Source organism: Brassica rapa, chromosome A07, assembly GCF_000309985.2.
Source record: "Brassica rapa cultivar Chiifu-401-42 chromosome A07, CAAS_Brap_v3.01, whole genome shotgun sequence".
Taxonomy (NCBI): domain Eukaryota; kingdom Viridiplantae; phylum Streptophyta; class Magnoliopsida; order Brassicales; family Brassicaceae; genus Brassica; species Brassica rapa.
In genome coordinates, this window is record NC_024801.2 from 21,655,613 (window position 1) to 21,669,512 (window position 13,900).

General features: G+C 35.3%; 3 protein-coding genes across 3 annotated transcripts; 1 reads left to right on the plus strand and 2 right to left on the minus strand.

Moving 5' to 3' along the window:
- The first annotated feature begins 653 nt into the window (after positions 1–653).
- On the plus strand, positions 654–8,614 carry LOC103830821 (ABC transporter G family member 25). The gene is made up of 5 exons (XM_009106635.3): positions 654–1,239; positions 1,313–2,141; positions 6,670–7,004; positions 7,102–8,050; positions 8,214–8,614. The coding sequence occupies exons 1-4, from the start codon at positions 1,132–1,134 to the stop codon at positions 7,780–7,782; spliced, it is 1,953 nt and encodes a 650-aa protein (XP_009104883.1). The 5' UTR covers positions 654–1,131; the 3' UTR covers positions 7,783–8,050; positions 8,214–8,614.
- Positions 8,503–10,071, minus strand: LOC103830822 (uncharacterized membrane protein At4g09580). Its single transcript, XM_009106636.3, has 4 exons — positions 9,726–10,071; positions 9,216–9,486; positions 8,965–9,135; positions 8,503–8,874 (listed from the first exon to the last, which is right to left on the minus strand). The coding sequence occupies exons 1-4, from the start codon at positions 9,983–9,985 to the stop codon at positions 8,743–8,745; spliced, it is 834 nt and encodes a 277-aa protein (XP_009104884.1). The 5' UTR covers positions 9,986–10,071; the 3' UTR covers positions 8,503–8,742.
- Positions 8,513–13,088, minus strand: LOC103830823. Its single transcript, XM_033276268.1, has 4 exons — positions 9,726–13,088; positions 9,216–9,486; positions 8,965–9,135; positions 8,513–8,874 (listed from the first exon to the last, which is right to left on the minus strand). The coding sequence occupies exon 1, from the start codon at positions 12,116–12,118 to the stop codon at positions 11,609–11,611; it is 510 nt and encodes a 169-aa protein (XP_033132159.1). The 5' UTR covers positions 12,119–13,088; the 3' UTR covers positions 8,513–8,874; positions 8,965–9,135; positions 9,216–9,486; positions 9,726–11,608.
- Positions 13,089–13,900: the final 812 nt, after the last annotated feature.

A 13,900-nucleotide genomic window follows, 5' to 3' on the forward strand; every position in this document is an offset into this window, starting at 1 on the left:
AGACCTGTTTCTACCTATTGTCCCATCGTGCGTTGTCTGCTGCTTTCGACTTTAGCTCATACGGCTGATGGACTTTTTTCTTGATGAGCCAAAAACGCTCTTTAGTAGGTCTTTATGCAATTGGACTGAGCCAATTCGAGGGGGACGTAAGTCCCATCCCCAACAGTGTTATATAAATGACCATCCTGACTTTCTTACCGGTACTATACATTTATCTCCCTTCAATTTTATTTCATCATATAGATATAGATTTAATGGTAACCACTTAAATCTATCATTTGATTTTATATTATTCATTATTTTAGCATTTTCATAATATAATATATTTTTATTTTACAATTTACTACTCCCTTTGTTTTTTAATATAAGTCGTTTTACAGCTATGTACGTAGATTAAGAAAACCATTAATTTTTTATATTTTCTAAACAAAAATATCATTAATTATTTACCTAACCAAAATTCAACCAATAGAAAAATAGAAGATAAATTACTATTGATCATACAACATTAATTATTAATAAATTTTACATAGAAAACCGAAAACAATATATAATTTGGAACAAAAAAATTTCTTTAAAACGACTTATATTAAAAAACGGAGGGAGTAATGAAAATAAGAAGCCAGCCGACACACGCATTAACTTGAAAAAACATCCTGACACATGATGAATCGATCGTCGTCCAAATGTATCTTTTGCTTTAATTTTTAGAGCAAAAAAAAACATCAGGTGATTCTCAATTTGACAATTTAGAGTGGAAAACACTTAATTAAAATCTGTTCTGTAAAGTGATAGGTATATTCGAAATGAAATAAATAAACACAATAACAACCCGAAAAAGAAAGGCATGAAAATAAAGAGATTTTAAAGTGACAAATTAAGGAAAAATAAAACACTTTTTTCCAAGACCTAATTCCTTTCAGCAGTCGCCAGCTGGCATTATACTATATGCCACGGGTCACTTTGTCAATAACCATCACTTTGCTGACGTGTCACCAACTTGCCATTTTCCTCTCCATAAATAGAGCTCTCAGCATCTCACCCCCGAGCTTCAGCCTTCTCCATAACTCACCCCTCTCTCTCTAACTCCGTTTAAGTTTGCCATCAGAAAGTAGTAATTAAATAAAAATAATGTCAGGTTTTGACGGTGTTGAAAATCAAATCAACGTTCCAGATATAACAGCTTGTCTCCCTCAAGATCCTCGTGAGCCTCGCTCATTATTACCAATCACCCTCAAGGTAACACAAACACTCACTGAGTTCATGTCGTTGACGCGCTTTGACTCTGGTCTTAACTCTTACTTTTGTTTAGTTCGTTGATGTATGTTACCGAGTGAAACTCCATGGCGACTCCAGTAAGATCAAGAAGTTATTGGGACTAGAGCACAAACCGTCCGATGAGACTAGAACGACGGAGAGGACGATACTTAGTGGAGTCACTGGAATGGTGTCACCCGGCGAGTTTATGGCCGTTCTTGGACCATCAGGAAGCGGTAAATCTACGTTGCTTAACGCCGTCGCAGGGAGACTACATGGACCAGGCCTCACCGGAAATATACTAGCCAACGACGCTAAACCAACGAAGCAGACGTTAAAACGAACCGGGTTCGTGGACCAGGACGATCTACTCTACCCTCACTTAACCGTACGCGAAACCCTAATTTTCGTCGCCTTGCTCCGTCTCCCTCGGAGTCTAACCAGAGAAGATAAAATAAAAGCGGCCGAGTCGGTGATATCGGAGCTAGGGCTTGAGAAATGCGAGAACACAGTCGTGGGGAACACTTTCATTAGAGGGATCTCGGGTGGTGAGAGGAAACGTGTGAGCATAGCTCACGAGGTACTCATCAACCCGAGCCTTTTGGTTCTTGACGAGCCCACGTCGGGGCTTGACGCAACGGCGGCTCTCCGGTTGGTTCAGACGCTAGCCGGGATGGCTCATGGGAAAGGGAAGACGGTGGTCACGTCTATTCACCAGCCGTCGAGCCGTGCGTTTCAGATGTTTGATACTGTGCTGCTTTTGAGTGAAGGGAGGTGTTTGTTCTACGGTAAAGGACGTGACGCCATGGCTTACTTCGACTCCGTCGGATTCTCGCCGGCGTTTCCGATGAATCCGGCTGACTTCCTTCTCGATCCTGCTAACGGTACGTACGTTCCCATTTAAGATCCCGTTTTTTTTTTTTTTTTGGTCGAACAGATCCCGTTTTTTTTTTTTTAATTCAGCTTTTAATTAGTTAACATCATGACTTTCATGTATATAGTGTAACACTAACACGCATAATCACTTATTAACATATATCATGATTAATTCTTTGATTTAATAGTATTATGATTAGATCAATTGACTGATGATAGGACAAAAAGAACTTTTGTATATGAAATCGTCCTTTGGAGTTTTGGGTGGTCCTATACGTGTATGTAATACGTATATGGTTCCTTGATTCCGCAACCATGCATAAATACTCATGTGAGGTTTAGATATTTCATATTTGTATTGAAAAATACTACTGTGAAAATAGCAGCTCGACCCCAAAACAAGAGAGTAATAAATGCCATATATATTGTCGTCATCGCCGCCGTACGATGAGAACTATACAAGTCTAAGCTACGATGTTTTTTTTCTCGTTGACTCTTACGTGATGGCTTTATTATACTAATATACTTGGTAATTTATTTGAAGCTTAAACAAAACGCTAGTCTACTAGTATTACATTAGTCTAGCGTTACATTAGTAATAAATGATATTAGTAGTAATATTACTTACATTTACATACCCTATTCTTTTATGGTAAAGGGAACTTATGTAGCATATTTTTCTAATAATTGTTTATTCTAAAGTTTATACTAATTGTTAAAGTAGAGTCGATAATGGAAGGGTGGCTTTTTGATGTTATGGGAAATTGGGATACGTGGTTGTCTTTCTTTTTCTCTTTTCGTGTATGCCACAGATTTTTGGGTTTCAACTTTGGCATATTATATCATCTGAATAAATGTTATTCCTTACTTTTATATAAAAACCTTATCGTATTACACATTTACACTACTAAAACGGTGCTTTTTCTTTATTTTTTTTCGGGAACATGCTTTATTTAAGAAACGAACCACCACGATTGTGTTTTATAAGATGACGTAATAGTTTTAAACCCTTTGGCATATTATATCATCTGAACATCTTATGAGTTTTATAAGATGACGTAATGGTTTTAAACCCTTGCTATTGTGTTTTTTCGCGCATATTAAAAATTATTTTAAATTATGGTTTACCATCTATTCATACAGTATCTTATACGCGTTTTCTGTTTTCCCAATAATTTGTATTGTATTCTCTTTTTCTTCCTAAGATCATCATTAACTTCAGTCTTTTAATATGAGTTTTTAGTTTTTCTTACATTTTAACTAAGAAAAATTAAGAACTGTTTCTTAAATAAAAAATATAAGAATCGTTTCTTACTGAAAAATGTAAATATATATATATATATCAAATCATAAATTAAGAATTTTGGCTAATAAACCAGGGTTAATTATGTTCTAAAACAACTAATAAAGTTTCCTAATTGTTCAATGTTCAGTGTTTCAATCGAAGTAGACTTCTCACTCTCTTTAATTTTCTGTGGTTTTTGAAGCGCATGGTTTTGAATTGTCTGCAGTTCCGTGTTTCCAATACATCCTTGATTTAGGAAACTTTTACTTTAATGGTTAACCGCCTAAAAGGACCCAATCACACTCTCGCATCTATCCCTGGTTTTCAGTTTCCCTCTCTCGGTACTCATCGAAGCATTAAATACAAGTTCCTTGGGAATTGGAAATTCTTATTCTTAACTCCCTTTTAGGGCAACCCCAACGGGATTTTTTACACCGGCCGGTTTCGGATATTAAAAAATAAAAAAGTTGGAAACAGTGAAAACAAAGAAACCATCGGTTGCTAGTTCTAAACTTCAACAAAAAAAAAGCTTAGGACACTCTTCTTACAGGTGTTACTTTGGTCTGTACTGATTTTTAGTTTAAAACTTAGTAATTTTTATCTAATTTATATACAACTTATTAATTAAGGTACCTTTGGAAAGACACTCACCGATAATCATACTCTTACAATGTTTTTTTGAGTCTTATCGTGATTACAAGAATTTGTCATGACTATGTAGTTTACATTTTCTTTCAAATAGAAAAATGAAAATGAAATCACAAGTCTTTTTTTATCAGAAAAAAAAAAAGAAATCACAAGTTTTTAATGTAAGGAACCACATCCATGTGTCACGTTAATACTCTGTCCGTTTCAGTTAATTTATCGTTATAAAGTAAAATTTGTGTTTTAAAATAAATAGTATTGTATTATAATTTTAATGTAAAATCTGTTAACTTTATATTCTAATCTATTTTTTATTGGTTGCAATATGGTTATAAACTGTATTAGTATTGATGCTTTTATTTAATAAATATATAAAAATTAAATAATTTTTTAATAAGTGTGTGTGTAGAAGTTTAAAACAATAATTGACATGAAACAAAAGGAGTATATTCTAATTTGTCTTTGCTTTATCCAAAACAAGTTAAGAAGTACCAACAAATAGTACGAATGTTTTGACGTTGCAAGGCATATCAAAAATGTAGACCGAACCTAGGTTCGTTTAATAATTCAGCAATTGATACTCGTGACAATTATTCACACATGGTCCATATATATATAGCGAGCTAGCTAGGGACATGCGTCACACAAACACACGAATGATTGCTACATTGGAGTTAATGACTAACTGTGTAACCCAAGGCCAAACAAACTAACTGTGTAACCCAAGACCAAACAAAAACACATAAGGCTGTATTGGTCTTCGGCATTGACTTTTCATTTCTGTCTGGTGTTATTAATGATGACAAACATGAAACATATGTACGTACATCTGTATGTCTATATATATATATATGCACGCACATGATATGTCTAAATACTCTGGTGACGCCGTAGGTAGGGTAAGAACACAATAATAATAAGGGATACAAATGGCACATATAGAAATAGTTTGTGGCGCACGATGGCATATTATTTAGTATTAGATCTAAGTTATTAATTTTGGTGGGCAGTAATTTCTTTTGTCTCCACTAACCTTATGCTCGACATTCAAACGTTCTTTGTATTGTATCTTCGTGAAAAGTTCCATTTATTTGAATAACCATCCACGTGATCATTCGATCTATTTCATCTATATATATATATATATGTGTGTGTGTGTATGCGTGTGTGTGTAGCATGTATGTGATTTTGCATGGCTGGAAAGTTTTTTTTTTTGAACTCATGGTTGGAAAGTTGATAGTAAGCATTTCCAATGTAATATTTCATTTTTTTCTTTAAAATTGAGTAAAAATAAAAATGAAGTAAAAATGCTTGAACTCTACTCCATTTTTCATTCCATAATGGAATGATGAACAAACAAAAAATAGATTATTTTATTTATGAAATAAATTTTATTATGGAATGAGATTTGGAATTGGGTTGGAGAAATCTTTATTCTATTTTTATTTTTACTCTATTTTGGAGAATAAAATGGAGTAGAATTGGAGATGCCCTAAACAAGAATATCGTTTGACTAGTTATTCGCTACTAAAAGCATTTGTTATATTTTCATCAGAAAATGTTAGATATTGGTTTCTACGTCAAAATACAACAAGAAACTCCACTTGCCCGAACTTATTGATCAATTTGAAAGAAAATAACAACATAAATTAAATTTTCAGCTCCAACATCATTTCTTTTTCAAAAGCTGGCAGTGACATTTGATGATTACACTTGTTGAGTAACTAGCTTGAATATGCATTGTTCATTTATTATTGACTTTCCCTGACTTTTCTTCCCCAAAATTCAATTTTATATCTTTGATAATCCTGTTGATAAGTAAAAAAAGTAAGCTTAACACGTGTTAGGAACTAAAACCTATTCGGCTTATTTTGTAGTATAAGCTTATCGGTCGTTTTTTTTTTTGAAAAAAGCTTATCGTATTAAAAGTTAAATTCAAGTACTATGTTTACTTGATTTTCAAGTTTTTCCATTTCTTAAAAATGGAATCAATGAAGTAGGTAACATTAAGAAGTAAGATCACCGTAGTGGCCACCTTATGCTTTTCTTGGGTGGAGTCTTCGGCCTCTCCACCTTGGTTGGGTCAGCTTTTCTGCAAATCCGACCTCCATTACTCATAAATGAGTCAATTTATTAATTTATAAAGATATTTACTTTAGTTAGATTAATAAACAAATGGGTCCAACATAGTTTCAAAACCTGTTTAAATATATTTGTTTGGTCGGTCAAAGAAGACGATTGGTTGAATCGCACTTCACCTCTATTCGGTTCAATGCCACATTGAATTGTCTTCGCCTTTTCATGTTTAGGTATTTAACTAATTATTCCATCGGCCAATTAACTTTCCCCTATTTGAATGATAATAACTTGAGCAGTCCAATTTCATTAATTTATAGTTTAAGAGATAAAAGTTAGACATTGATTGGTTTGATTAATTAATTAACCACCCTGAATCTTTTGAATTACCAATTTATTAAATATATCCGACTATAGCGAATCAGATATTTGCTATGCATTAGTGGTTAGACAGGAAACTATCCAGAAATATTGATTATTATACGCGATTTATCTAAAGCTGGTTGGGATTTTATAACTTGCATGTGCAGGTGTTTGTCAGATTGACGCTGCAACGGAACGGGAAAAACCAAACGTGAGACAAACCTTGGCAGTTGCCTACGATACATTGCTAGCCCCAAACGTTAAAACCTACATAGACGCAACACCTTCTCGAGAGAACGTGCGTTTTCTGAAAACGGAGACAAACGTTCGTGGAATAATGTCTGGCTTCACAACATGGTTTAGCCAGCTTTGCATTCTCCTCCACAGGCTCATAAAGGAACGACGCCATGAATCCTTCGACGCACTTCGCGTTTTCCAAGTCGTCGCGGCTTCACTACTGGCGGGTCTCATGTGGTGGCATTCCGATTTTCGAGACGTACATGTAAGTATATAAAACATTATTAACCCAATATAACAACGAAAACAAACATTGTTGTTTAGTTTTGGCGTTTTTCTTAACGATAATGTTGTTATTACAGGACCGACTAGGACTACTCTTCTTCATATCCATTTTCTGGGGGGTACTTCCGTCATTTAACGCGGTTTTCACGTTTCCACAAGAGCGAGCAATTTTCACTCGAGAACGTGCGTCTGGTATGTACACACTCTCATCTTACTTCATGGCTCACGTCATCGGATCACTCTCCATGGAACTGGTTCTTCCGGCAGCGTTCTTGACACTAACTTACTGGATGGTCGGTCTACGCCCAGGGCTAGTCCCTTTCCTCCTCACACTTTCTGTATTATTGCTATACGTTTTAGCTTCCCAGGGACTCGGACTTGCCTTAGGTGCAGCGATCATGGATGCTAAGAAAGCGTCCACGATCGTGACGGTGACCATGCTAGCGTTTGTTCTAACCGGCGGTTTCTACGTGAACAAAGTGCCATCTGGAATGGTGTGGATGAAATATGTTTCCACGACTTTTTATTGTTACCGTCTAATGATCGCAGTCCAGTATGGAAATGGTGAAGAGATATTGGGGATGTTTGGATGCGAATTAAAGAGAACGGAAGGAGCGGCTAGGACTGATGGGTGCCGATTTATGGAGGAGGAAGTGGTCGGAGATATTGAACTGTGGACCAGCGTTACCGTTTTGTTTTTCATGTTTGTTGGTTATAGAATGTTAGCGTACTTGGCTTTAAGGCGTATTAAACTTTAAAATAAGCTGAGAGGAAAAAAGTTAAATAAACAAATGACTAGGGGGTTTAGTTTGTTCGATTTTCGGGTGTTTTTGTTTTGTTTTTAAATGTGAAACTAAAATGAAAAAAAGGCTTTTAGTTGATTATAATGAAATGTATATTTCCATCTACTACATTTCACTGGTTGTGTGTATATATATATCAAATGATAAATGTTTCTTATGGCTAAGTACAGCGAAGAAGCTGCAAAGAAAGCTCTCACACATGACCAAATAGCCAAGATATCCAGTACGTTTTCTTTTCTTTTCATACTTGTCCAATACTTGTAACTTAGAAAGCTTTTAATTGATAAATGCACAAGAAGAATTTTAGCCTCTCACAAGATACTTACCGATGTTTTATTTTTCTTGCTATATTTTATCTCATATGATATTTTTTTGGGGTGTTGCAGAGAACAACCAGGTGTGTGATTCAAGTTGTGCCTAGCCACCAGACCTACCAGTTGCACAAACCTGTTGGTGGTGGTTTCAAGTTGACCTAAGTTTGACTTTGTGTATCCAACTTCTGCTGAACTTAATCCGGTGTTTTACAGAGAGTAGTAGCTTCTTGTTATACTGCTCTGGCTTTGGGAACTAGTATCTAACTAAAATAATGTCGTGAGTTGTTGAGCATCCAGTTGATTCAATAATTGTTCTAAGATAAGTTTTATTTTCTATCTAGTTCATGTTTCATAAAAGATATAGCAAGAACTGATAATAATCAAAAATCAAATCTGTATCAGCAAGATATCTTGTGAAATGGGCAACAAAAATGTATTGATTCTGTACTCTCTTAATTATACTCACCAAAAAAGAACTATAAGCGAATCAACATTGTTGTGTTCTGTATTCAGTTAAGAAATGTACTCTTGACTCTGTCAGGCTTTTATGGCATCCAAAAGTTAAGCCACCCTGTGTATTGTAAAAATACTACTCCTTGGTTTACTCATATATCTTCTTTCTTTTCAGTATTGTTGGAAGTATGGAGATAAAACCGATGAGGAAAAGCACTGACAACGTCTTGAAATCATACAGATCCTTCACCGATTTGAGATCTCCAATAGCAAGGCCAGCCTGCAATACAAACACCAAAAATTGAAGCTTAACTTAGATATACCAAAAGGAAAGCTAAGGAGAGTTGGAGAAGGAGCAAAGGAGCTTTACCCTGACGGTTATATAAGCTGCGGGAATGAGACCGACCAATGTCGCCAAAAAGAAGACATGAAAAGGTACATCGACTATGGGAGAAGCCAAATTGATGAATAGATTCGGCAGTGTTGGTGTTATCCTCAGAAACAACATATAGTTCAGAAGCTTATCTCTACGCTTACCAATCTGACAAACACACAAGCAATCATCAAAACCACCCACCAAATGAAAAATTCTTTATTGATTAAGCAAAAGAAGAGTTCTACCTCAGCCTGAAAGAATCTTAATTTGTCAGGCCATAGCCAAGTGATCAACGGCCTGCCGATCAACTTAGAGAGAAAGAAACAACAAGTAGCTCCAGCTGTTGCGTTGAAAACAACCAAGATAACACCTTTGATAACCCCGAAGAGAGCTCCAGCTAGAAGCGACATGAAGATAGTCCCAGGAATCATGAAGGTCTGCATGAAAATGTAGGTGGCACAGTACCCTAAAACGAACTGCGCCGGGTACTCATTCGCGTAGTTTGCTAGATTGTCTCTGAAACCAAAACAAGATCAAAACTTTCAAGATACCCTTATCAAGTTTTGACATTGACACTATCAAGAACCTCAACATTAATCATAACAAAGTTAGAGTCTTTATCACTTCTGAAACCAAACAAGATTACAACTTTATCAATACCCTTCTCAAGTTTTGACATTGACACTATCAAGAAGCTCAGAATGATCAAAACATCGATTATCATATTAACAAAGTTTGAGTCTTTATCAGTTTACTTGAGCAAGCGGAGATCAGAGATGCTTCTAGGGAGCTTGAGCTTGCCGAATTCAGCAGCGGGCATGGTGATGTAGATGCAGAAGAGCCCCGAGGAGAAGACAAGGAAGACGCCGAGAGACACCGCGAGTTCCCATCGGCTGAGAGGGAACCGATCGAGCTTTGATCGTTTTCCAGATGGCGAATCGTCGTCGTCTGAGATCGCTCCGAGCTCTTCGTCTCTGATTAGGTTCCGTGTCGGAGCCATCACCGAATGCAACATCGGAAGTTTAACCGCGGGCTTAATCCATCTTCAACGATCTGAAGATTTGATTTTGAGGATTCAGATTTAGAAAGAAATCAATCAGCTTTTTTTTTTGTTCTTCAGATTAACGTAGACGAATGATCTTCAGACCTTCTCTATGATTCAGAGGGTTCTGACTATTCCAAGATCAAAACCTCTGGATCTGTCAGAGGGTAAGGACAAAGCTTTTTTTTTTGTTCAAACTGGGCTTTTCATTAGCTTAATTAATAAAAGAGTTTAGGGCCCAAAGGGCTTGTTTAGCCAGAGAATCAGCTTGGGTATTTTTAGATCTAGCGATAAATTTAAATTTAATAGCCTTAAAAGAAGAGGAAAAGAGGTAGATATCTTAAAGAACGCCAAAGATCTCCAGATTCATGCTTCTACGGTTGATTGTATTGATCAGTACTTGCGAATCTGAAAATATTTGGATGGACTCCATTCCACGAGAGAGAGCAGAGGTTATAGCAGCATGAACTGCCAAAGATTCCGCTAAAAGGAGCGATGCTACGAAGGTAGCAGTCGCTTGATGGTGTGATGGAGAAGCCGGATCATCAATGATCCAACCAAGCCCTGCATTTCCAGTCGTGGAATTCCATGCTGCATCCGTGAAGATTGGGGTCAAATCATCACAATTAGGCCTTGGTTCCGATCTCATCAAAGGCTTCGGAGGTGAATGTGAAGTGATCGGTGGCGGTTGCGCAACTTCCATTCGCGCGCATTAACAAGGGCTTTTGATATCGTTTTTTCTGGTGTGAAGTTTCTGTTCTGGAATCCAAATTGATTTTTGGAGATCCACTGTGTGGGTAAGGACAAAGCTTACATTCCAGATGTAATTTCACAGAGAATGAAATTCGAATGATTTGGATGGGGCAAAAATATCAAATCAACACAAATTGAATGTTTCAAAGTTTTCTAGCGGTAAAATGATAAATAACCATTTCACTCTCCTATTCTAACACTCTATCCTTAGACTATATACAATGGTTTCAAGATTCAACATCTTCCACTTTATTTTTTAACACTCAATATCATATTCTCTTTCTTACTCATCATCATTCAACACACATTAAATTTTTATCCACTACAATGGTTTTGTTAAATAAAATTCAACATTCTATTTTATTAATTAATAAATATTTTTTTCTATATCCAAATTAAATAAACCTAGCCTCTATTTGTAGATAATTAAAAAATATAAATTTTAGTATAAGAAATAAAAACAAATTATTTAATTTATAATGAAATTAATTAGTTTTAAATAACTAAGAGAATATCAAAATATCAAAAATCTTTAAAAAGTGACATGTGTCGTCGTTGGTCTTCATTATTCAACATGTTGAATCTTTTCAACGCCAATTAATCCATATCATCAAATTTCATTTTTCAACACTTTTATTGTAAGAATTCAATTGTTGAATCTTTTATTCAATATCCCATTACTCAGTTCAACCCCTCCCAGGTCTCGAAAATTAACTGTTGTGAACCAATCAAACTACAAATGTAATTTTTTTTCAGGCTATTATTTTTTTGTTCCTCAACAAAAGCCCCGTAATTTATGAATTGTATATAAAAACCCCTCAATCTAAAGTTATCACGGTGAGATCACGGTGGATTAGTTTTCGCCGGTGATCTCTGAGACGAACTCCGAATAACAAGAATCTTCTTCAGTACCCTCATCAACACCAACACGTTCGTACTCATCTTCATCTTTGTTGACGGTCTCTTCTTTGTCAACTTCATACCGCATCCCACGGCGGAGCTCTCGTCGGGAAACAAAGACGATCTCTTATCTCCGCCGAGATCGATCCTGAGACTCTGGCTTCTCGGCGGAGGCGGTGCTTCTTCGTTGAGTTCTTCCCACAACATATCCATTTTCTCCTCTGCATTAACGTTCCAAAGACTTCTCGTTTCCACATAAGAGAAGCTCTTCCTCTGACCGTCATCATCGTTGTATCTTCCGATGATTAATCTCCCGTCGTCATATCCTAGGCGGGTTTTCTCCGGCGAGTGTTTCCACAATGGAGGTGAATCGGAGCCGGAAGTTTGGGAAGAATCTTGGGAAGCAAGCAATGGAAAACTAAATTCTTCGGAAGACGCAGTGTTCAGAGCCATTCTCTAGGATCAAGAGAAGAGCAGAAGAGAGGACAAGACAAGAAGACACACAGTTTGTGTGTTTGTTGGTGATGTTGGATTCGTTGCTCTGTTTTTTTTTTTTTTTTTCCTCTTTTCTTTTTGTAGTTCAACTGCTACAACAAGTCAACGGTAAGTTTCCAGTTTAAACGATTTTAACTCTCCATAGGCAACTGTATTTTCCAGTTTAGGTAGTTTATATGTATAGTCATCAATTACCAGTAGTCATTGCAAATCGGATTACATTGAAAGGTTTTTTACACTGATTTATTATCTAATTACAAATTATAAAAAATATTATATAAACCCCTTTACAACTGACAATATATTTCTTACGAAGCTTGACATCTAACAATTTTATTATCACCATTTTGAACCGTTTAGGGCATCTCCAACCCTACTCCATTTTCAACTCCAAACATCATTATGGAGTAAAATCTTCTCCAATCTCACTCCATTTTGGAGTTGAAAATGGAGTAATGGCTAGGGTTACTCCATTTATGGAGTAATCTTACCCATTACTCCATTTTGGAGTTGAACTTTTTTTATTTATAAATGGTCCTTTGAATCTTTAATGTTTCTATTTTTTACTTAAATAATATTTAAAATGATACAATAACATGAAAATAGTATATTCCACAAAAGATTATTTAATAGTTTTAAATAAATGATGCACCAATTGAACTTGGAAGAGAAGCTCCACCTCCAGATATCGAAATTGCAAAAGATGAAAATGTCTGCTTTCAAAATTTTCTTGCTCGATTTAGGAATATCAAAAATAAAGAAGCTCATTTTTCATTACGAAATGCATTAGTTGATCATTTGTGGGAAAAATATTCTAATGCTCATTGTTGAACCTATATATATGTTGTCTTTTTTAATGATTTCTTGTACTTTTTAATAATAAATATTTAATTCAAATAATTTATATTTTAATTATTATCGTAAACATAAAATAATTGGGGTTAATTGGTAAATTTTTATAAGTATAAGATTTTATTTGCAATTATTAATAAAATAAAAATGAAATTATTTAAGAAATATTATTTTTGGAGTAGAAAATGGAGTAATACATTGGAGTAAAACCTTACTCCATTTTGGTGTTGCACCATTTTAAAATAAAAAATGGAGTAATACATTGGAGATGCTCTTAATGAAAATCCACGTCTTACATCTAACACGGTTTTATTTTCACCATTTTAAACCGTTTAATGTAAATTTTGTTCTTTATTAATTTGACACCATTTTTATAGGGCTCGAAATCCAGTATTTCTGATCTAATTAATTGCACTATGTTCACATTTTCACATTTCATAACAATCTACGTTCCATTCATCTTATTCAATTTCTCTCTATTCCATTTATTTCTTTTTTGATTTACCAGTTACAGCTTAAAGTGATGATTAACTCTCTAAGTTATGAAACGTATAAAAGGAGTTATGAGAGTGACTTAACGCAGTTTCAATTTGACATCTCATCAACCAGCGGAGTGATTGATTGAGGATTGAGGATTGAGGTATAGATGACTGTAAAACGTTGGCTCTATCTATTATCAACAAACTCCACCTCACCAAGATAGTCTTTCTTCAACAATTGACTAAACATGTGCTTTATAACTATCAGAGTCTTATCATCTTTTTTTCAAATGGTATTAAACCAACCAAGGAAAAAATACTGTAGAAGACTAAATAAAATCAAACATAAGAGATGCAAATCTTGAATTGAAAACTTTCAGTTATATGCTTGTAAGAAAACCAGTTTAGG

What these genes read in the sequence shown, in the direction of transcription:
- LOC103830821 (XM_009106635.3), top strand. Translation starts at nt 1,132, where the DNA reads ATGTCAGGTTTTGACGGTGTTGAAAATCAAATCAACGTTCCAGATATA. An exon ending in CCTTCTCGATCCTGCTAACG is followed by an intron (nt 2,142 to 6,669) that starts GTACGTACGTTC and finishes TTGCATGTGCAG; the next exon opens with GTGTTTGTCAGATTGACGCT. An exon ending in CCGATTTTCGAGACGTACAT is followed by an intron (nt 7,005 to 7,101) that starts GTAAGTATATAA and finishes TTGTTATTACAG; the next exon opens with GACCGACTAGGACTACTCTT.
- LOC103830823 (XM_033276268.1), bottom strand. Translation starts at nt 12,118, where the DNA reads ATGGCTCTGAACACTGCGTCTTCCGAAGAATTTAGTTTTCCATTGCTT.
- LOC103830822 (XM_009106636.3), bottom strand. Translation starts at nt 9,985, where the DNA reads ATGTTGCATTCGGTGATGGCTCCGACACGGAACCTAATCAGAGACGAA. An exon ending in TCTGATCTCCGCTTGCTCAA is followed by an intron (nt 9,487 to 9,725) that starts GTAAACTGATAA and finishes TTTTGGTTTCAG; the next exon opens with AGACAATCTAGCAAACTACG. An exon ending in CAGCTTATATAACCGTCAGG is followed by an intron (nt 8,875 to 8,964) that starts GTAAAGCTCCTT and finishes TTTGTATTGCAG; the next exon opens with GCTGGCCTTGCTATTGGAGA.